Genomic DNA, 23782 nt, shown 5'->3' on the forward strand with positions numbered 1-23782 from the left:
ACATCAGCACTCAAGCTATGTACTTACAAAAATTTATGACCATCCACCAAGCCCTTCTTGAGTAATTCCCTTTCAAAGTCTGAAGCAAAACCTGCCCCTGCTATAGCCAACCCATAGGTCTGCTTGGAGACTACCTTACCAATGCCTACAGCTGGCTGACAGCCAATTTGTGTAACTGACGTTTCCTGCCTTCAACATGACCCCTCAGGACCCTTACCCCTATCCATGACGCCTTGGAACAACACAGCCAACACGTACACATACTTCAGCATACAATATAACACATTTTTACACTTTTCTCGTTAATTATGCAAAACACTTCGCCCAAAATCTAATCATCTTGAGATTTCCCACATACACACCGACACACCAACTACGACAACAAACCATCCAGGCGTTCTCGACTTATTCTGTTCACTAACAGACACACAGACAAGCATCATCGTATAACCTTCTCGACGAAACTTCGTCGACGAAGGTAATTACAGCAATATTATAGCCTTACTTACCGAACCGAAGTTTTAGTCGATTGCGTTTTTATTTCAAACTTTAGAGATTTGGCTATATTCACTTATTGTGGCATCACTATTTGCATATTGGGCCACATCATAAATACACATAGCCCGATAAAATGTATATTTGTAAGAAGTCTGTTACTAATATTTTGCAGTACCCATATGTGCGTGACATTTCAAAGTGCAACTGAGGATAGAAGGTAACATGGTATGATAAATTTCAATTAAAAGCGGTCATTTTCGTTATCCCTCACCATCAGTTGAAATATCGTATACCACGTCATAGTACAGCAATATCTAACTAGTACTGGCTATGGCATAGTTTTTCATATGTTTAGAACATACGTTATGTCTTAAACAATGTTTAACATATCGTCACAGATTCCAATTCTGAATTCTCACCAGCATAGATTACCTGGTATATTTCCACCTGTATCAAGAATCCGAGGCGATACGCCCGATCAACAAATACCATGGCAGTTTTTATCTATAAGAACGACACAAAATTATGAAGTGATATAATATATTCCCGAGTCTACCACTCCTGAAGAGCCGGTCAGAGGTCAAAAGACTACGATCGACACGTTTCCAAATAAGGTAACATTGTACCCGTTGAGTCACTTGGCGACACAAAGTAAGCCATCTCATACGTCATGGCTTCATGGTACCAGCGATAGATATACCGTGACCTCATATCAATTTATGTTTACGTGAGGGGTTATACATATATTATCAGCACCAAGATACCACGTCTAGCGATATAATAGACGTTAAGCAAGGACAACAACAACAGCTTATTACAACCTCTTATACTTGTTTCGTTAGCCTCAAATGTGCATCTACCGGTACTTATTGTTACCTTCGTCTTTTGTGTACACCGGACATAGCGTATCATAGCACACTAAGTTGAGACAGGTAGGGGGGTTAGCGAGGGAGAGGGGCTATAAGAATGATTTCAAAGTGTCTTTTTTTTCATTTACTTCCTAGCAGCATGTGTTATCTGGCACGGAATGATTTCTACATTCAAATAGTCACCTGTACTAAATATAGAATCATTGGCAGCTGTCAAAAAATTACCTTGAGGCGAAATGGACGTATTAGCTATATCATGATCAGACAAATACCCTCTGTTGTTGCTACGCGCAGTAAATGTTGGGTTGGGAACCCCCGATGACTAAGTGTTTACATCGTCATCAGACCTTTTCTTCGGGAGAGACATTAATTATTGATAACCTGTCACAGCTCAGAAGAAGCTTCACGCAAGACCCAGCAATACCAAATTTGGTGGTAATACGGGTAACCGGTACTTCTGATTGGTAATCAGGGCTGATGTTGTCAGTTATCTGTTTTTGTACATCTTAGCCACATGCCTATTCAAGACGAAAAAGCAGAGCTGCGCATATCCTTGTATGGAAATTTGTATGGCTCCTTCCGTTTCAAAGGTAGGTCAAGATTTTATTTTTGTCCCTGACGGCCGGTTTGGCATCTTGAAAGAGCTGGAAGAAGATAGCGCAGCGAAGACACCAGAACGTGACGTGTACGATCGAGGAAGACTCCGGGAAAGACGTATAGTCTATAGGTAAGGATACTGGACAAACTCAAAGCTCAATGGCGGACTGTAATACACCAACAACATCACACTTCACCTCAATAGTGAATAACTGTTTTACCTTTAAATAGCTGCAGATCTAAGTTGACTTCGAATCTAGATTTGTCATAGCCTGGATCCTAGGCTGTTTCAAGGGCCTACACAGACCAGCTCAACAGCTTTGGGGTCAAGGCCTCCAAGGCAATTTCATTTTATCACAGACCCCCTCTAGTCCCTGAGCTCGGGGGGGTCCCTGGGGGCATGTTAAGGGAGAAGTTGGTCTGTGTAGGCCCTGGAAACAGTCTGGCATGCTAGTCCTGTGAAGGTTTAACGCCTATGCGTAAAACTGACTGCAGCTAGCCAGAAATGTACATTACCATTAGTTATCAATGATTACTCATATCTTTTAACACACAGGTACAGCATCAGAAGTACAAAGAAATATGGCCACGTGTGACGAAGACATTGCCCTGGTCGTGGATAACGGCTCCGGCATGTGCAAGGCCGGCTTCGCGGGGGACGACGCGCCCAGGGCCGTCTTCCCGTCGGTTGTAGGACGGCCTCGTTATCAGGTGAGTCATTTCTGCTCCTGCACACTTTATTTGAGAGATTAAAAATAGACAACAAGAGCTGCGCGTTTGAACTGCATGTATTTTGAAATTATTCATTTTCCCCAGCCACAGATGATAGGAATGGGAGAAAGGGACAGTTACGTCGGTGACGAAGCCCAGAGCAAGAGAGGCATCCTGTCACTCAAGTACCCGATCGAGCACGGCATCGTCACCAACTGGGACGACATGGAGAAGATCTGGCACCACACCTTCTACAACGAGCTCCATGTCGCCCCGGAGGAACTCCCCGTCCTGCTGACAGAGGCTCCGCTTAACCCGAAATCCAACAGGGAGAAGATGACACAGGTACGTTGTCGTTTTTGGAACGCTCGGTTGGGTTGGTCATTAATTATTTTCTTGACATACTTATCAACCTGCACGTATTCAGAGGATTTCTGCGTATCCAACTACAGACCATGTTTGAAACGTTCAACATGCCGGCCATGTACGTGGCCATCCAAGCCGTGCTGTCCCTGTACGCCTCCGGCCGCGGCATGGGGGTCATGATGGACTCCGGGGACGGCGTGACCCACACCGTGCCGATCTACGAGGGGTACGCCCTGCCGCACGCCATCATGAGGCTGGATCTCGGCGGGCGGGACCTGACAGACTACCTCATGAAGATTCTGACAGAGCGGGGCTACTCTTTTGTCACAACAGGTATGTATACGTGCTGATACTATCATAGGTTACTGTAAATACCACTCCTACTAGTCATCTCCAGAGTACCGACACTTCAGTCCAACTCCCGGCGGATGGGAATCCTACTACAGAGCGGAGGTACAGCGTTATGGGTTCTGATACGCAACTATCTAAAGCCGGATGTAGCTAACAGAAAATAGTCTGATTGGTTTTCTGGGTTATTTTAGCGTGGTGCACCGGTGACATCCTCATTTGACTGTAGCAGTCTGCGGAGCAAGCTATCACTCTTGGTTGTGATCTAACATGCATTCTAACCTACATTCATGAATGATTACCACCATGTTACAGCTGAACGAGAGACCATCCGTGACGTCAAGGAGAAGCTGTGCCACGCCGCTCTGGACTTCGAGGAAGAACTGGCCACAGCAGCGCAGTCCTCAAATCTAGAGAAGAGCTACGAACTGCCGGACGGACAGGTCATCACCATCGGCAACGAGAGGTTCCGCTGTCCAGAGACACTGTTCCAGCCGGCTACTATCGGTAAGACTTACTCACGATTTGCCATTTCTCTGACATTTAAGGTTGAACCGTACAGTAGGATTCTACATTGACTCCACCATGTCCCCTACAGGCATGGAGTCGGTCGGTATCCATGAGGTGACCTACAACAGCATCATGAAGTGCGACATGGACATCCGTAGAGACCTGTACCCAAACATCGCGCTGTCCGGCGGAAATACCATGTTCCCCGGCATCGCCGACCGTATGCAGAAGGAGATCACCGCCCTGGCACCCAGCACCATGAAGATCAAGATCATCGCTCCTCCCGAGAGGAAGTACTCCGTGTGGATCGGTGGGTCCATCCTGGCCTCCCTGTCCACCTTCCAACAGATGTGGATCAGCAAGCAAGAGTACGACGAGTCCGGACCTTCTATCAGCCATCGTAGATGTTTTTAGCTATTTTATGCATTATGAATATCAGTAAAATATCAACGAAGGTGTCATGTATATATTTTTGCTCCATATGTTATCTATAAATTACAGTGTAGGTAACTTTGTCTTGTGCACGTGTTTACTCAGGAAAACAATTATTTGTACTATAAGAAGAGCAAAGGTACCAGAAGTTGTTGATACTGTACATGTACGATATGTTTTAATTCGATGTTGATATCTAGGATATATAGGATATCTAGCTGTTGTATTTATCATATACAGTGTATCATATACAGTGTATCTTATAAGATATTATATTTGAATGCTCTTGTATTGTTTAAGCTTGACGGTGTTCATTGCTCTGTTGACTTTCGGACGTAAATATCTACTCTATAACTTGTATAAGATATGCTTATTTCAAAATAGATTGTTTGTACTACTATGTTGTGTTCTTTTTAATTCCGTGCCATTTTTCCGTGGAAACTCGCAACAGTGTTAGCATTTTCTGCATAAGGCAACTTTTGCAACGTTACAAACGCAAGGCCAGTATACTACACAACATACTAGAAAACAATGGACGAGGTCACGTGTATCAGAAAAATATGATCACATTTCTAGATCATCAATTTAGAACAATAAGAATACAGAGATGAGAAGCAAGAGACGGGTTTTAGACCATCTAAATTGTTTAGATTGTTTGCCTAATGGTCTCTAGAAATAGATTTCTACATCGATCCTTATAATTGTCCTGACCGTCGAATTACAGCAGATATCTGATCAGACATGAACGTATTATTAAAGCGTGTCATGACGCAGCAGGTGTACTTGTGAAGTAAATACCATGACGTACGAAACAATAGAATTAATGAAGACCTTTATTATTTATACACATATACCCACTGGGTTAAGTACAGGTCAAAACAAAAGAATAGTATACATACAATGTATGTCAAATTGTCAAATTTCTAGAACTACATGGGGCTACATGTATTCAAACGTTTGGACACATTGTGGAGGTGGGGGGGGGGGTCACCTTTGCTGACAACATTACCAAATAAAGGAAAAAGACAGAATTCGGACATGGTATCTGCTGCCGAGTCGTCAGAATTCGAACATGGTATCTGCTGCCGAGTAGTTAGAATTCGGACATGGTACCTGTTGCCGAGTCGTATGTGATTAAACTGGTATGCAAGGCTACCCGTCGCAAATCGAGGTCATTCAGGGCCATGGTGGTAACAAAACAGGGCCTTCATTCCTATCTATAGAAATGACGTCATTCTTAGTGACGTATCCAGGTGTAGGGTATGAGGTCAGGTGTCAGGGGTCAGTCAAAACTGAACAACCAGGAAGTGTGGCACTGTAACATCTTCCATCATGTTTACCACGCCATTATTGATGAGTCTATGAGAGACGGATAGTTTACAGCGAACATGTGTGAGGATGAGACCGTCGCGCTGGTTATAGACAATGGCTCCGGGACCAGTAAGGTCGGCTTCGCGGGAGACACCGTTCCACTGTCCGTGTTCCCGTCTGTTGTAGGAAGACCAAGAGGTCAGGTAAGGAAACATCGTAGTTATACATAGTTACCTCCGTGAAAATGAAGGTATTGTTTTTGGTCTGTCTGTCATCGGTTGTCTGTCTGTTTCTGGACACTTAGGCCAACAATAACTAAAGAAACTATGGATGGATTGTGATGATATTTAGTATGTGGGTAGGTCTTGGGAAGACAAAGATCAAGGTCAATTATGGGCCTCCTAGCTATTGGCCTTCCTTGTTCAATCACGAGTGACTGGTTAAAGAATCATTTACAGTTTCAGTAACAACCGAAATATTGGCGTTCTTTCCTGACAGACTTTCAAAGACTACAAGGTAAACAAAGACAACTACGTCGTCGGTGACGAGGTAATAAGCAAAAGGGGCACCCTGACCGTGAAGTACCCCATCGAGCACGGCGTTATAACCAACTGGGACGACATGGAGAAGCTCTGGCACCACACCTTCTACAACGAGCTCAGCGTAAACCCCGAGGAACATCCAGTCATGTTGTCAGATGCGCCCATGAACCCTAGAGCCAATAGGGAGAAGATGACACAGGTATATTTTCTTCTTTAACCCTCAAACCACCGTATGGGGTCAAAACTGACCCCAGGCGTATATCAACATGTGCCATTTTGACATTTCGAGTCGAAAACAAAATTCGCTCTATGAGTTTGTTTGTATATATGTCTTATAACTTCTCACAAGTTTTTACCGAGATTGTCTCATTATTGATTAAGTTATTCTAGAAAGTTTACGCATGGTCCAGTGGGGTCAAAACTGACCCCAGCCAAATCTGCACTCATATTTCCTATTGTTTGATACTTGTCATCTAGTAACATGTATGATAAGGGTTATTATGATCATAGTTACAAAACATAATTTTGTAGAAACGTGAAAAAAACAATTTTTTTAAATGAACGTAAAAATTAATGACGTTGCGACGTATTATGACGTCATTTATGTGATTTTATTGACGAAAACCAACAAATTGGGTATTTCCATATAATTCAAAGGTACACGATAAAACTTTAATAGAAATTATGTATGATAAATCATTAAACATCCAAAGACGTTATTTGTAGATGGCAACAGGAACGACGTCAAAATTACGTCATAAAAATTATATTCATATCAGGTTACACTAGCGAAATCCGCCATCTTGGTTCCGCCATCTTGAATTATTTAAAATGGATTTTTTCATCATATAACCTAATTACACAATAAAAATGGACCAAAACGTTTATTTTAAGATTGTTTCTGTTTGATGCTAATGATGAAATTTGAGGTTGAAATAGCCAGTTGTAGCTAATCTAATTATATCGTCCGCCATCTTAGATTTTGACCAATGAGGTAATCAAAAATACATAAATAATGAATATTAAATAATAAAAGTGATAGCAAATTAAATTGGTATTGATGTAAGAAAATAAGTGAAGTTTAAAAAGACAGCCCTAGAATTACATTGTAAAATCCAAAATTAGCGACTTTTTCCAAATATGGCTCTAAGAAACCGGTTGCCATAGCAACATGGAAACATTGATTAAATATTTCATTAAACTAAAATTGTTGCCAACAAAATTTTAGCTGGTGACCAAGTTTGGTTGTTCTAGTGTAAGACATTCAGATGCTATATGACATCAAGTGTTAGCGCAGGCCTCAAAAGGGCCCGCTTGTCTGAATAGCGTTAGTTGCAAAAGCAGATGTTCCCTATTTTTGCATAAATTATGATAATGAGAAGAAATTATTCACACCTAATCATGTCAAACTGTCCCTTATAGATTAATTAAACTATACATATATACAAACCACAAAAATAGTCACCAATAAAGCTATATTTGTAGAAAACATTGTGGGGTCAGTTTTGACCCCATACGGTAAGATTAGTCGTAAAAAAGCTACGGTGGTTTGAGGGTTAAAAGTATCTTCACTTAGCCTGGGTACCATCCTTCGTAGTAACCGTTGGCTCAATTTTTTTCGCTTGCTAACCATCCGTGGTTAGCAAGCAAAAAGATTGAGCCAGCGGTTACTATGGAGGATGGTACCCAGGCTGATCTTCACTTCTTCCTCCATGATTAGCACGGAATGCCACCCGTTTGTTCTCTACAACTAGAGCACGGTAAGCAACCTTCAGTGCAATTTTCCACACTTAATCTGTCCGTAACCTTGAAATTTCAAAACGCAGATCATGTTCGAGACGTTCATCGTCCCCGCCATGTACGTCCAAAGTCAGCCCGTGCTGTCCCTGTACGCCTCCGGTCGCACCACGGGGATCGTGATGGACTCCGGGGACGGCGTGACCCACACCGTGCCGATCTACGAGGGGTACGCCCTCCCGCACGCCATCTGCCACCTGGACATAGCCGGGAGGGACCTGACCGATCAACTCATGAGATTTCTAACAGAGAGGGGATTCAGCTTTGCGACTTCAAGTACGCAACTACATATCAAGAACGAATTTCGCTGCTGACTGATTTTAATTTTGGCCGTTGAATAAAAGAGGCATATCAGCACAGTCCCTCACGCTATCTTGCAAATTTATCTCAAGTATTTTGAATGTAAATCTGGTCCCCTAAAATAACGAAGAGATCACTTTTTTTCATGTAGCTGACAGGGAAACCGCTCGTGACATCAAGGAGAAGCTGTGCTTCGTCGCCCTGGACTTCGAGCAGGAGATGGCCACGGCCGCCACCACTTCGAATTCCAGCCTTGAGAAGAGCTACGAGCTGCCGGACGGACAGGTCATCACCATCGGCAACGAGAGGTTCCGCTGTCCAGAGACAATGTTTCAACCAGCTTTAATGGGTGAGCTGATATTCATTAGACTTATATTAAGTAGTGGTTATCAATTAATGAAAAATCTTTTCAGGGCATGGCATGACACATTTTTCACATCTTGATTTACATTCGAGCATATTCGTCTTTAACTCTATTTCAACTACCACAGGTATGGAAATGCCAGGCGTCCATGAAATCACCTTCAACACAATCAACAAATGTAACTTGGACATTATAAGAGATATCTACTCCAACACCGCGCTATCCGGCGGAAATACCACGTTCCCCGGCATCGCCGACCGTATGCAGAAGGAGATCACCGCCCTGGCACCCAGCACCATGAAGATCAAGATCATCGCTCCTCCCGAGAGGAAGTGTGCAGCATGGAAAGGTGGCTCCATCCTGGCCTCTCTGTCCACCTTCCAACAGATGTGGATCAGTAAAGAGGAGTACGACGAGTCCGGGCCATCTATCGTCCACCGTAAATGCGTTTAGCTATTTTACGAATTGTGAACGTCGGTAAAAAACAACAACGCAGATGTCATATGTATATATTTCCTCCTTATCAGCATCGCCGAGAGGGTTATCATTTTCGTCAGCGTTTGTGTGTGTGTGTGTGTGTGTGTGTGTGTGTCACGGTGTGTGTGTGTGTGTTTGTGTGTAAACAGCATAACTCGAGAATGCCTGGATGGATTGTCATCATACTTTGTATGTGGGTAGGTCTTCTTGAGACCTCGAAATGATATAGCTAATCTGTATCTATCACATATCATAGCAGTTTTCAATGATCGGCGGTGTTCGACGCTCTGTTGTCTTTCGGACGTAATCCCCCTCTACAATTAACCTTTAGCACACTGAAGTCGTTTGGCACCCAGTTCCCTATTGGTTACAGAGTTAGGCAGCAGGGAGAAGGTTAATGTAAATGATGCTTATAAGTTATAGCGAAATAAACAAAGTATTTTTTACTACTACCTTGTGTTCTTTTACATTTCTTACCTTTGTTGCTTGGAAAATCGCGATAGTTTTCGCATGTTCTACATCAGGAAACATTTCTAACGTTGCAGACGCAACGCCATTACCATCAAGTTAGGAGAACACAACACTACACAATGGGCGGGGGTGCGAGTATCAGGCAATTATAATCGCTAATTATTCATGAGTGAAGAGCTACTAGTATCATAGAGTGCACAGACAGTACGAAGAGAGCTGTCGGTGGTCTAAGTTGTTAAGACGGTTTGTAACAATGGTCTTCTACATCGATCCATAGAATTCTCCTGACCGTCCCCAGACAGCAAATATCTGATCAGACATGAATGCAAGCGTCTCAAAACACCGTACGGGGACGTTTTTGAGTATCAAATGCCGTCTGGCAGAATCAATGTCAACTTATAAGACAATAGAACTATATTCAGACGTCTCAGACACATCCGGAGGTCAGGGGGCACCTTCGAATCCGGCTTAAGGTATCATATTTACCAAATAAGGGAACCGGTGACAGTAAATGGCACCTTTTGCCAAGTCGCATGTATCAAACTGGCATTTAGAGTTAACCGTTTTTATAATCTGCAGTCAATATTCAGTTCGTCATGTATATCAGTATCGATATCTTCGTCGACACAGAGTAGATGCAGAAATCTTAAGAATGAATCTACCACTGAAATTCTGCTGACGAACATGCGACAATTACGTGCCCTTTGCTGACATGTATCTGTGATTTGTTACCCATTTGTTTTGTTATGTATCATAGCTCCAAAACAGGTGTAACATCTACTAACATAATTTCACCAGGGTACATAATTCCGCCACCTTGAAAAGAAACGTCCCGTGAAACAGATCTCCAACCCAACGTCTCCCAGTATAATGCACTCCTGTATATCTAAACTGTGCATACCTGGGGGTGCTGCACTAGAGATCTCTCAAACCCACTGTTTTTTCAAAGTGGCGGATTTATGTAACCCAGCGGATTTATGTTAATGGAGGTTACCTATATCAGTAACAGTTTGGGTGGTTTCCAATCCTGGTGGCTAAAACATAAATTAAGTACATTATAGGGGGTCACACGAGGGCAGTTGAATGATTATCGATCGTCGACGTCTGCCATATCTGATGATCGAGCTAACGTACAGGCCAAGCTCCGTAGCTAGCCATACCTTATATGGTAAGAAGATGGAAACCTCGGCAGCCGATTGGCCGACAGTTCGTACAGCTTCTTGTTGACATGGACAATGAATAAAAGAAAAAAAAGTAGAAACCCTTCTGTGCCCTTATATGGCGGCGTTGCACGGAAAGATCCATATATGGGGAGCAATTCCGAGAACTTGTTGGGGGTGAATTAATATCTAAAAGCTACCTGCACATGGGGGTAATAACCTTATCGCCTGATGTGCAAAGTTTGAAAACTCATACTCAAATTGCAAGATTTCTGTAGCAAAACTAGTACAAGTAGTACCCCCAATGGATAGCCCCAAACGATACATTTAGACATACAGACAGTTGCAGAGACCCAAATCTACCGTAATAGCAAAACGTTTTAAGATTGTCTGCTTGTGATCAAGAGCGACTAAAATTCAATACCGTTTACGACGCTGTGCTTGATACTTTTGTTCATACCTTTATTCTACACCAGTTTGTATAGCGATTGAGTACTAATTGATTTTCAAAAGCAAAATGCCGTGCCATGCCTTGTATACTGTATACATGTACTGTAGTATACATGTTACATTGCATAATTGTATTGCCTTTAACGTTATTTGTAACATCATATTGTAATTGTATAGCATGTATATTGCTGAGATGTGCATATCAAGTGTAGATTCACATGAATGGTATCAGTACCCCACCTATGCTTCTACAAATGTAGATATGAAATAGCAAACCTTCTATTTCATTATGTGCGAAAGTTACGCTCATGTTATTGAAATACCCCGGAAGTAGCTGTTACATGTTCTTCGTTTGGCTCAAATATTGTAGGCCGTACTCTTAAGTTCTGCTGCTACTATTTGTCGCCTGAACGTAATCGAATGGCCCAACAACAACGTCAACCGTCGCACTTATATATGTAGGCTTCTATCTTTGGGAATGACGCCAACAGGTAGGTCAGATGTATAACAAGCATTTCACTCAGCCTGTACACACATCGACTCACCTGGTGGGGGGTCAGAGGTCACGCATACGTCATGTTTCCAAATAAGGAAACGGCGTAAGATGCAGGTAAACGTTGAGCCGCCAGGGGCACGTGGCAAAATGAAGCCAGTAGGCCCAGTAAAGTGGGTTGCTAAGGACATGCGACATTATTTTAGCCCCAGTATATAGTTTCCTATGTTTATCAATCCGAATCTGAAACCCATTAGGGTGATATCGTTGCGTTAGTCGCTTCATATATTTCAAAACAACAATGTTATAAACTGCAGTGTTTTTTTATTGAGTGTTGCCACACACGCTTTGAATCCTGGGATGGGCGCCTCCGATGACTCAGAGGCCTAGGTTACATTGTTTACAGGGCTTTCCCTCTGGTCATGTGAATTACCGAGCATTATTGACAACCTGTCATGCTCAGGAATAAAACAGTTGCATCTACAAGCAGGCCTCACAGCAATACCTAATTTGGTAAGGCAGTAGGGACGCCCATCTGTGATTGGCCTACAGTTCATCATGAAAGCTATGGGGTATTAAATTAGATCATACAAAGTATAGAACTGACCATGCCCTTATATGGTATAACAGTTCGTAAGAGATCCATATATGGGGGATACTTCCGAGAAAAAGACGAGTGAATTATCTCTTCAAGAACATGTACAATTTTATTTTTGTCCCTGACGGTTACCTGGCGTCTCTAGAACAGTATAAAAAGGACAGACCAACAGCCTGCTTCAGACTTCACCAAGACAACTGTGATCATCCTCCACTCACCTGTGTAGACTGTCCGACACCCGCCGCTGTGGTCTTCAATTTTCATCGAACAGGTAACTTAACTTATATCATATACTATGTGTGAATTCTAATTGTAGATTTGTCTATGTGTTAGCTAGGTTTTTGACAATCAGATCCCGGCTGTATTGCCACTTGCTTGAGTGTAGACCAGATAAGTTTACTTGTATGGCGTTTCAAACTATCTTGTATGTTTCCAAACAAACAGATCCAACATCAGAGATACAGAGAGCCATGTCTGACGAAGACATTGCCCTGGTTGTGGACAACGGCTCCGGCATGTGCAAGGCCGGCTTCGCGGGGGACGACGCGCCTAGGGCCGTCTTCCCGTCGGTTGTAGGACGGCCTCGCTATCAGGTGAGTCATTTTACGCCCTTTTCCCCACAGCTAATTATTAACTTGCATTTACACAACATTGAGAAAAAACTTTGATTATTGTTCTGTATTTCTAATCGTAAGTACATGTATCATTATTTTGTATAGTCCCAGATGGTCGGAATGGGCAACAAGGACAGCTACGTCGGTGACGAAGCCCAGAGTAAGAGGGGAGTTCTGTCCCTGAAGTACCCCATCGAACACGGCGTCGTGACCAACTGGGACGACATGGAGAAGATCTGGCACCACACCTTCTACAACGAGCTGCGTGTCGCCCCCGAGGAACATCCCGTGCTTCTCACTGAGGCTCCGCTCAACCCGAAATCTAACAGGGAGAAGATGACACAGGTAAATCTGCCACAAGAAACCATGAATGATTTGCTTGGTCATTTATTTGTGCCTTTGTCAGATACTCGATCTATTGTACTTCCAACTCAGTTCGACACTTATTCGGAGGCTTTTTGTCAATCCAACCGCAGATCATGTTCGAGACGTTCAACTCTCCTGCCATGTACATGTCCATCCAAGCCGTGTTGTCCCTGTACGCCTCCGGCCGCACCACGGGGATCGTGATGGACTCCGGGGACGGCGTGACCCACACCGTGCCGATCTACGAGGGGTACGCCCTGCCGCACGCTATCGAGCGTCGGGACCTGGCCGGGAGGGACCTTACAGATCAACTCATGAGGATCCTAACGGAGAGGGGATACAACTTTTCAAGCTCAGGTATGCATGTAGTTTGTATGTCAACATTCCTTATTCTCTAGACTTGTATATTGTGTCATTTGATCTTTTTTGTCGTCAAGCAATTTGAACAGGCTGTGTAATAAACTACATTTACCGATGTGTTGTTCTTTAGCTGAAAAGGAGATCGTCCGTGACATCAAGGAGAAGCTGTGCTACGCCGCCCTTGATTTCGACCAGGAGATGACGACAGCAGCGCAGTCTTCCAGCCTGGAGAAGAGCTACGAACTGCCGGACGGACAGGTCATCACCATCGGCAACGAGAGGTTCCGCTGTCCAGAGACATTGTTCCAGCCGGCTTCTATCGGTAAGGCGTTTCACGACTAGACTTAGACATGTAACGTTAAGATACACGTAAGGTTACCCATGCTTCTTGGAAAGCTTCAGGGCAGCCTCTTTCGTTGGCAGCTTGACACTGATCCCATAGCCTAATTACAACTTGGTTCTTGTCCCTTAGGCATGGAGTCGGTCGGCATCCATGAGGTGACCTACAACAGCATCATGAAGTGCGACATGGACATCCGTAAGGACCTGTACGCCAACACCGTGCTGTCCGGCGGCACCAGCATGTTCCCCGGCCTCGCCGACCGTATGCAGAAGGAGATCACCGCTCTGGCACCCAGCACCATGAAGATCAAGATCATCGCTCCTCCCGAGAGGAAGTACTCCGTGTGGATCGGTGGGTCCATCCTTGGATCTCTGTCGACCTTCCAACAGATGTGGATCAGCAAGCAAGAGTTCGACGAGTCCGGACCTTCTATCGTCCACCGTAAATGCTTCTAGATTTCCCACATGTGCACACGCTTTTTCTTAACTTACATATAACAACTAAAGTTATTACTCGTGAAGTGACAACAAAGCGTCGGTATACGCGTGGCGAGTAAAATATTTCTATGCACAATAAGCTGTAAATACAAACTTTATTCAGGGCTGGTCCTTGGTGATGCTGTATGCAAATAGTCTACTGTACAAGCTATACTACTGTTTATGTTATGTATCTAATGATTGCTTTAGAACGCTTAACGTTAGGTACCATAAACTGCTGTCATCAATACGTGCTGTCTTGTTTTCTATACTGAGCGAAGCAACTATACGGACATAATCTATATATACGATATATTGTAACTATTCATTCAGTAGCGTTCAATGGTGAAAAGCTGTTTTTTTGTATCCAGGTTTTTACCTTTGAAGTCTATAATAAAACTGATTTTCTTGGATATTACTGTGTTTGAGTTTTCATTGACGTTTGGAAATCTACTGATAGCTATTCATAACAAAACAAATGAAAAATACATTTAACTTAGTCTACAACATGAAATGCAATCAGTAAACGTTGTGTATTCTTTTTACAGTTTCCCAATCGTCCAAACACGTCAGTTAATGTTATATTTCGTATGTTCAGAAAGCGTATCAAATAAAAAAAGGCATAATACCTGTTTTCTGAGCTTTGCTATACATAGTGTTTCCATTTTAACCTTCAGCACACTTAAGTAACCGTTAACGTTTGGCACCCAATTCCCTATTGGTTACAGAGTTAGGCAGCAGGGAAAATGTTAAAGAAAGGCGAATTGTGGTCTGACATTAATTTGGCTTGCGTCGCCGCATTGTTATATGGTTTATCCTTCAAAGATTGAAAAGAAATATGCTTAATTTTGATTAGCTGAGCTGAGCTAATGATGAACGATAAACGATATGTCGCATATATCTGCAAAACGTCGTCTGCAAAACATTGACATTTTTCAAATGTGTCGTCTGCTAAGGTCATAGGTCGCCGCGCAGCCGCACTGGTGATTCCCATTATTGCGCAGGCGCATTCATGCCAACCAGCCGCTGGGGTGGGAGGAATCCTGCCGAATGCCAGACTGGATTGTAGGAATTTTCTCTGGAACTGCCAGCAGCAGCGGAACTAACCATTCCCCAGTATGACACAGTCTAGGTCAAGGTACTTATGTTTACGATTTTGCTGCAGTATTGTCGTAACATGTGCGAAATCGTACGAATTTATCCATGTAAACATTCTGGGCTTGCCATGACATGGCTTTCGATACGGACACATAAATATGGCGGTAGTGTTGCATAAAACATGAGTCACTGGAATCTTTGTCAATAGTCATCGTGCAGATCGGATAATTTTCTGGGCTTGATGATTTTCAGAAAGCGTCACAGAAGTAGCGAGGAAGATGAGATGGAAAATGCGGGGTTACAGCACCCAAAACGGCACAGTGGAGAAAGGTAGGGTTATTGTTCTACAACAAATAATTATCAACAACAGCAACATAGGGGTCAAATAGTTATCATTTTTCTGTTGATAGATTATATGATGAAATTATGTGAGGGATTGAAAAACAGCTAAGAAAGTTACAGCTCTATTGATGCTGGGTAGACCCAGCAATAGATGTTAGGAGCTATTTCTATTTTTGTCAGTTGACCTTTAACCTTCTACATTTTTTTTCATCCCTGTGACCACTAAGGTATATAAAAAAAGTGGAAACAACTGGCTGTTCGTTAGAATTTTTTTGTTTCGAAACACGTGACATGAGGCGAGTAGTACAGTCTTCAGGATTCGAACCCCGGCTGCCAGCCCATGAACCAAACGCACTAACCGCTAGGCTAAAGGTCCAGACCAGTTTACCCTGGGAGACCAGACACCGTATATCGCCGCGCCACCGAGCACCGCACGCGGCCCACCCTCCGCTGCCCCCGAAGACCGACCCCGCCCCAATCTCCGCTGTAAACCCAAGCACCGCTAGCCGAATACGCTTGGGCGCGCGTGTGGTGCTCGGTGGCGCACCGATATACGGTGTCTGGTCTCCCATGGTAGACCAGTTAGACTGGTCAGATTGATAGTTCTACTAAGTGGCGCTTGAACCCCACTTTTACAGTTTGACCAATGTTGGTCAAAACAATGCATTTCTAAATTCTATGTTTTTGTATTGCGTAACACCGTTTCTACATCTTGACAGAGGTGGGCTACAGTATCCATATCCATCCATATCACAAACCCTCAGTTTAGAAGGTCAAGGGATCTCAGAAGCCTTTAAAATATGATATGTTGTTTTTCCCATAGAAACGACTTGAACCACGCCTGGTTACCAAATGCACTGCCAGACAGAAGACATAACGGCCATTTAGGGTCAGAGGTCAGTTCAGTGGTTGATTTTCCTTGAAATTGTTGTGTAATTAAACAATGGTACATACCAGTGACTATAACCATATTTTATGTGACTAGAAAACTGATCCTCAGTACATCAAGTAGAACTTGAACTGAACTTGGGACAAAGAGTTTGGACTCTAGATTTCCATTGATACATGATTATGTTAGCCTGACTAAATCACGCTCCTAGCAGCCGGCCCAACAAATACCGCCCCCTAGGGTGGGGGTCATTAACCTCTGCCCGAGAGCTTGTGTAAACACAGGCTAATGAATACGTTATCAAATTCAAAAGTTGAAAGCCTATTTGATGCCCTTTATTTCTCAGTTCATGGTCGATTGAGCTGGTGTTCGAACTTAAGATGTAGGATAAACTGTATGATAAATGTGTATGACCATAATGGGGCTTGAACTCTACCAATGCTTATAGCGGCCACTCGTAACCAGTCAGCCCTTAGAAAGGGAGGAGCCATAAAAGTCCCAGACAGCGGGACTTTGCGTTATACCATTGGTAACAACGTTTTGAAATGTGACACTCCTCACTCCATGTCTACAGGACAGTTCCAGTAGCAGCAGTTTGGGCTCACCTGCCCAGTCGACCAATCAGCAGGCAGCTACCAGTAACATTAGCCAATCAGAAGCCATCCCTCATCAACTTCTCCACCAGCTGAGTGACAGCAGCAACCAATCAGACGAGGAGATTATTTTGAATTACTACAGCCGTATCAACAGAGTATTACACCAGGCACATATGGATAGGCTACAAAGATTGGGTTCTCACCAGCCAAATGGCAATGAAGAGAATGGTATCAGATAGGTAGTGTATAATAAGCCTTTATCCTATCCAAAGAAACTTGTTTTAGTATTGACATGTTCTCAAAGTCCACGGTTTTGTGGATCAAATGCCATGAGTTACCAGTGAGTTTACTCCAACTGTTTTAGCACATAAAGTTCTGTTACTGTTGCCACAATGAACTGTAGAATTTAGTCTTTGTAGAATTTTTAGACTTAAAGCTGTTCTATAGAGTTTTAGGACAAGATGCCCTGTTGCTTTATACATTTTGTTTTCAATGGAACAGACTATTTTAGAACTGTATCTGCCTCTGGACATCTTGATGTAGAATGTTAGTTTAATGCACTTGCAAATACGATGTTAGGAAATTTGTGGCTGATAATTTTCATGTTTCATTTGTACTTGTATATGGCAATGAAAACCCTAGTTTGCGTAAGTCCATATTTACAGGGTTTCAAGTATTTAAAGTCGTTTCTCTACATTGTAATATAACCAGGTCTTGTTGATAAGAGGTTTCTTTTAACTGATAAGATTCCATAAAGATTTGACCAAACAGTTGCTCCATATTCCAGTCATATTAACAGTCTTCCTGCTCCCTTATACCATGTTCACAACCAATCGGGTGCATAGAGTGACCAACAGCACTTAGGAGGTTAAAGACTTCTGAAGAAAGGTTGAAAGTTGTATTATGAACTTGTACTCAATTTTGATCATCCGAAATATTCATATTTGAATGGCCAACTTTTTCAACTGCTTGCCATCATACTTCTTAACAACTAAACTCCATTTTAGAAAACAATTTTCATGTGAACACCCCCTTCCACTAGAGGCTGCAACCACTGAGCAAATTTTACTGATTGCTTAACAAATTTTAAGCTAAAGAAGGGATTTTTTGCAATGTGTGTTTTATTTTGTCTTATAAACTATAGTTTTACATCTTCCATCATATTCCAACTATGAAATACAAGGGTTACACAAATGTAGTTTTGGTTGCTGTACTGTATAGCTGGGTAGCAATCGCCATCTAGTGGAAAGGGGGGGCCTAAAAACATGTTGGAGGACCAAATTGTAGACACATACATGTAACTTTTCTTGCCACCATATCTATCACTTGACAATATTGATTTTCAACATGCTGGCCTGACATCACAGTTATCTTTACATGTTGTTCGAAACACTGTTGCATACCCAAACATGTGCATTTTACATCATTAACTGTAAAATGAGGAACCACATTTTGAGATGAATTATTTTTAATCTATATATTTAAAAATGTTGCAAAGAGTTTGTACCAGTTCTTAGCCTCCTGCAGCAGGCTTTTGAGGAGAGTTATTTAGTAGCTAGCTTTGTTGTAACAGGAATCTCCTGCTCCACTTTTCGACGCCTGCAGTTGGAGGCTAATTCATACATACCGGGCTAAACATGTTAGAGAAATAATTTGAACTTACCTACCAACTAAAATGGTGGTCAAAATGAATATTCAGTCTTTACAAGTTTCTTACTATTGTACAAGCTGTAATAGCTTTATCTATATATCACCCAAAACTTGTGCAAAGGAAAGGACTTGGTGCTTGGCTATGATGTACAGGAAAAAAACAGCTCACACTGCCAGTATCATGAGCTGCCTATGTGAGAGACCCTCAACATTCTTTTACATTTATGTTTGCCACACTTGATATTTTATTTGAGAGGCGTACCTATGACTCATTCAATTTTTTAATATCATTTTCCGAGTTCTATTGAGTGCAAATGGACAATTCACTCTTTCAGTTATCGACATAGGAAATGCTGCTGCTATTCCAGACTGTCCTTGTAGACGACCGAGAAGCTTGTTTAATGCATTTTGATGCAATTTGCCTATCTTCCCAAGTTCCAATTTGTACTAGTATATGTAAACTGTTGAAAAGATCAGCCTTTTTCTGCATTATTAAAAGGCTATCAAAATACCATAACATCTCTTAGCCATGGTCAAATGTATGGACAGTCATACCTTCACAAGTCGTAATATGAAGATAGAAGTTCATACAAGTTTTCTCTACAAAGGCGTGATAAAGATAACTTTAATATTGTATTTCAATTATATTCTGTATTAAGCAAGATATTGGTCAACTTATTCCCATGTTCCTTTAACCATAAACATGTAAGAACTTTCACCGAAAGCCATTTGTACGTGACACTGAGACATTTGTCTTGTTATATACACGTATGTCAAAGATTGCTAATTTGTCTTCCACATGTTTGTTTCCACAGAATCTGGAGTTCAATAAAGTTCCTGAAAGTTTCCATGTTTAAATTTTTTTCTTCCTGGCGTCATCTTATGTTAAGCCATGTAGAACCTCAAGCCTGTTACTGTAAATGGATTTAAATTTGCAGGGATTTAACTTCACAGTAGGGAGAAAAGAGAGTGTTCGCGGTGATTTTTAAGTTCATGTTTGAATCAATAGTAGTAGTGTTACATTCAAATAATATAAACACCGGCGGCTTTACAGACAGCCAGTCAGAAACCTAGGTCTCATGGGTGCTGAAGACATCATTATGAACTTGTTCTGGTCCCTGACCATACATATCATCATGTACAGTATAGCTTAATCAGAGTACTATGTACAGTACTGCACATAGTGTGCAGATCATGTCCTGGACAAACACTGCATACTCCAGGAACTAGAAATAAAGTAGGATACTGTGGCAAGTGTGAGAACTGTCAAATGTACATGTACAGTAAGTACCTGGTTAGACAACTGGTTAGATGGGCCATCCAGTACGAAATCTTCATATCACTTTAAAGTTAAAGCGCCCCGGGCGTCTTGAAAAGACGCATAGGGGTGGCGCCCATCTCCATTTCTATAGCCCCTGGGCCACACACATTTGTGCAAGTCACTACAGCAGGGGGCTGGTCCGCTGGTAGTGATACTCTTTCCCAAATGCTGAGTGCTAAGCAGAAAAAGCAGTATGTACCATTTTTAAAGTCTTTGGCATGACCCGGCCGGGGTTCGAACTCACGACCTACCGTGTGCAAGGCCAACACTCTACCAACTAGGCCATTGCGCCGGTTTCATTATATCACTTTATTTACTCGTATATTAACCTTAACAAGTGAGAGCAGAATAATAACCACAAGCATTCATTCTGAAGGATTGTATATTTAGTTTAATGATATCCCTTTTCACACAAGAACATGTTACAACTGAAATCTCAGATACAAGGGACTACATCTGGTTGAAGAAGCTGACTGGTAATATTGGATGTGTGGGTTCCTCTCGATTCAACTGCTACGGTCTTCTGTAGTTAGTGATGCTTTCTCAGCATGTCATGCTCTGTGGAGGGAAACAAAAGTGGCATTGTTTCAATGACATTCATAAAGTAAAATACATATAAGGAGAAAAGACAATGGAACCCATCACTAGTAGATATAAACATGTCTATGAAAGCATATAAAACCAACTTATTGAAAAACACAACATTGCACTTTCAGGCCACGAATAACAGCAAATGGTTTACTACTTCAAATGACTAGGGGACTTTGGAAAGACACCCGACCAATTGAATCTGGACATTCCTCCAGAATTGGTACATTCCTCCAGAAAAGCGGACATTCCTCGACCTTGTCTCGACAAGCACACGGACGGAAGCCGTGCCTCGACAAGCATACGGACATGTAGCCGCGTTGTATAAGAAATACCCTATATCTACAAAATCTTCTCATAGATACATGTGTTAGGCAGTGGAGCCTTATATCTTGACAATCACTCGGAGCAAACTGGAGCTAGAATAGTCTCAACCCAGTGCTAACCTTAGTTTGGAAGTGATCGGGAGCAAATTTGTGGGCATTGGCCCTGAATGTGTGACAGAGGTGTGACTGTGTACTGTAAAACATTAGATACGGAAGAGACTCACTGAGGTGATCGTAGGACCAGATGTAACTGATGATGCAGTATCCCGTCAGCATCATGGCGTACGGCGCGATGCCGCCTCGCTTCACATGGACATACTTGTTGTGGAACTTCAACTCAGCTGGCAAAGGGACAAAAATTTGTAATAAGGCTTTAGAATGTACAGCTCAGTCATAAAATGGACTCGTCAATTGAAATCCTTCTTTCTACATGCCTGCATTGCATTGGTGGAAGTGATGTTTAAAATCGACTGCACCACATAAATCATAACTTGCACCAGTGGCACCAGTCATTTTCTTGCCCTACCCCCCTGTAACTTCACTGTAAGACCATTAGGCCACACAAATTTAATTTCTTGGTTAACAGATTTTTTTTTTTCATTTTCATTTTATTTGACCCTGTTAACACCCTGAAACTGTGTGCACCAAAGTATAGGCTTTCCTCTGAGATCCTGTTTTCATGTTGATTTTGGAATTTAGCATTTTTTCAAAAAATCTGTTGACCGAGAAATTAAATTGGTGTGGCCTTAACAACAATGTTTTAAGGTGTTCATGGCACCTTCTTAAATCTCAAGTCTGCTGTACATCAGTACTTAGAATGCAACTGTCAACTGTGTAAAGCAAAATCAACAATCAGTGCAGGTTTAGGTGTCGGTAGACATCAGAAATCAACACAGCTCAAATCTAACCTGCAGTAACCTGCGTATTCAGGTGGTATTTTGAGCTCTAAAGTAGCTGCAGTGACAGATCAAGAAGGGATGGATATGGGAAACAACAGTGCATGTATTTCTCCAGACATTACCTCTTTTGAAAGCGAAGTACACCCCTGTTGGTGAGATATCTCTCCGTCCGACCCATTTGGGCACTTCTCCCAGCTTCACATCCCACAAGGGCAGGTCCTTCTTGGCTGTAGTAAGACAATAGTGATGCACATAGTTTAGATACAAGAATTTCAACATGAGGAAAGGCATAGGTATAAGTCGTTTGTCCATACAGTGTAAGAAATGACATATGAACGCCCTTACCCTAAATGCCTCTGGTTAATGGTTTTTCTGTATCTGTATGAGCCTGATTATTTTCTACAATTTTACAAGAAAACCTGATATTACTACTTAAAATCTTGCATGTTTTGGTTCTAATTGTAAGGAAGCTGTATGAAAATAACTGTGTTATAAAATTCTGCAGGCACATCAGGAGCACATGTTGGAGATTTTGACAAAATTTCTTTCAATAACAGAAAACATCTGATGGGGTTTAACATTACAATTATGTTACTTAGTAATGCCATTTTAGACTCAACAAGATTGGAAGAGATGAATAAATTTTAGGGCAACTTGCGAAGTGGCTAGTGGCACAAAAATCATGGCTACAGAAAGACACACGGAACGTTTGGGCTAGCCTGGAACTGCAGAAAAACCCGTCTCCATAAGGTCACAATGATAAGAATCCATTTAGCATGACATAATAGAGAATAGAGAGGAAGCAAGACAAGATCCAACATCTACACCATGGCCTACATCAATGCCCCCCTCCCACCCTAACCGGTACACCCGCCACGGCAAGGTCACGATTTTCATCGCGAAATACAACACCGGGCTGACAATCGTTTTGGATATGTGTGCCACAAGTGGGACCTTTGTGGTCGAAAGACACCAGGGACGCTTCGTTAGAAGGGACATAAGCTTGGGAATTAGGAGTAAATGGAGAATACTCACGAGGTTCAGGTATCTGACTGGCTGACAACCCCATCTTTGCCCTTCCACCGGTACGCGGACGAATATTCCGATCCTGTCGCTTGTGTTACGCCGTGGCCTTACTCGACAAGTGAAAAAGCTCCGAAACTATCGTCTATATTTAGCTCAAAATTGACAGCCTTAAAATTTCAGACTAATACTGCCCTTTTCTTATCTGAAATGTCCTAATGTATCACAAAATCACCAATACAAAAACAAACTATTTTGTCACTGTGGATGTATATTATATGTAAAAGGTCTCTGGTCTATGGTGCAAGAGCGACGACTAGCAGCTGTTGCAATAAATGCAGGATGATGCATGGCTCGTATGCGGCACAGAAGCGACGACTAGCAGTTATGGTACGAAGTGCAGTATATGGAACTGCAGCGTTCTAGTCAAAATCCATGAAATATAGCTCTTCCAATATCTATTCCCATGTCATAATCGATTCTGTACCTGTACCACAGAACATCATACCTGACGGCCCGTTTCCCCATGTGCGGAACAAACAACTGGTTTTCCGACGCCAACATTTCTGCTGCAAAACAGATTCTGTTCTAACACTT

General features: G+C 42.3%; 5 protein-coding genes across 5 annotated transcripts; 4 read left to right on the forward strand and 1 right to left on the reverse strand.

Annotated features, from left to right (window-relative positions):
- Positions 1 to 1963: 1963 nt before the first annotated feature.
- Positions 1964 to 4731, forward strand: LOC136439740 (actin, cytoskeletal-like). The gene is made up of 6 exons (XM_066435300.1): positions 1964 to 2094; positions 2521 to 2675; positions 2781 to 3020; positions 3128 to 3374; positions 3705 to 3896; positions 3988 to 4731. The coding sequence occupies exons 2-6, from the start codon at positions 2547 to 2549 to the stop codon at positions 4311 to 4313; spliced, it is 1134 nt and encodes a 377-aa protein (XP_066291397.1). The 5' UTR covers positions 1964 to 2094; positions 2521 to 2546; the 3' UTR covers positions 4314 to 4731.
- Positions 4732 to 5584: 853 nt separating this feature from the next.
- Positions 5585 to 9565, forward strand: LOC136439764 (actin, adductor muscle-like). The gene is made up of 5 exons (XM_066435333.1): positions 5585 to 5845; positions 6141 to 6383; positions 8011 to 8257; positions 8433 to 8630; positions 8773 to 9565. Exons 1-5 carry the CDS (start codon positions 5720 to 5722, stop codon positions 9096 to 9098), a joined length of 1140 nt encoding a protein of 379 aa, XP_066291430.1. The 5' UTR covers positions 5585 to 5719; the 3' UTR covers positions 9099 to 9565.
- A 2786-nt stretch (positions 9566 to 12351) lies between these two features.
- On the forward strand, positions 12352 to 14866 carry LOC136439737 (actin, cytoplasmic-like). The gene is made up of 6 exons (XM_066435295.1): positions 12352 to 12565; positions 12739 to 12887; positions 13014 to 13253; positions 13385 to 13631; positions 13765 to 13956; positions 14107 to 14866. The coding sequence occupies exons 1-6, from the start codon at positions 12394 to 12396 to the stop codon at positions 14430 to 14432; spliced, it is 1326 nt and encodes a 441-aa protein (XP_066291392.1). The 5' UTR covers positions 12352 to 12393; the 3' UTR covers positions 14433 to 14866.
- A 581-nt stretch (positions 14867 to 15447) lies between these two features.
- LOC136439760 (uncharacterized) lies at positions 15448 to 18330 on the forward strand. Its single transcript, XM_066435329.1, has 4 exons — positions 15448 to 15591; positions 15804 to 15881; positions 16717 to 16789; positions 17357 to 18330. Exons 1-4 carry the CDS (start codon positions 15572 to 15574, stop codon positions 17615 to 17617), a joined length of 432 nt encoding a protein of 143 aa, XP_066291426.1. The 5' UTR covers positions 15448 to 15571; the 3' UTR covers positions 17618 to 18330.
- A 2387-nt stretch (positions 18331 to 20717) lies between these two features.
- On the reverse strand, positions 20718 to 23329 carry LOC136439761 (ATP synthase subunit f, mitochondrial-like). The gene is made up of 4 exons (XM_066435330.1): positions 23198 to 23329; positions 22285 to 22389; positions 21488 to 21604; positions 20718 to 20907 (listed from the first exon to the last, which is right to left on the reverse strand). Exons 1-4 carry the CDS (start codon positions 23229 to 23231, stop codon positions 20879 to 20881), a joined length of 285 nt encoding a protein of 94 aa, XP_066291427.1. The 5' UTR covers positions 23232 to 23329; the 3' UTR covers positions 20718 to 20878.
- Positions 23330 to 23782: the final 453 nt, after the last annotated feature.

This window comes from Branchiostoma lanceolatum, chromosome 8, assembly GCF_035083965.1.
Source record: "Branchiostoma lanceolatum isolate klBraLanc5 chromosome 8, klBraLanc5.hap2, whole genome shotgun sequence".
Classification (NCBI taxonomy): Eukaryota; Metazoa; Chordata; class Leptocardii; order Amphioxiformes; family Branchiostomatidae; genus Branchiostoma; species Branchiostoma lanceolatum.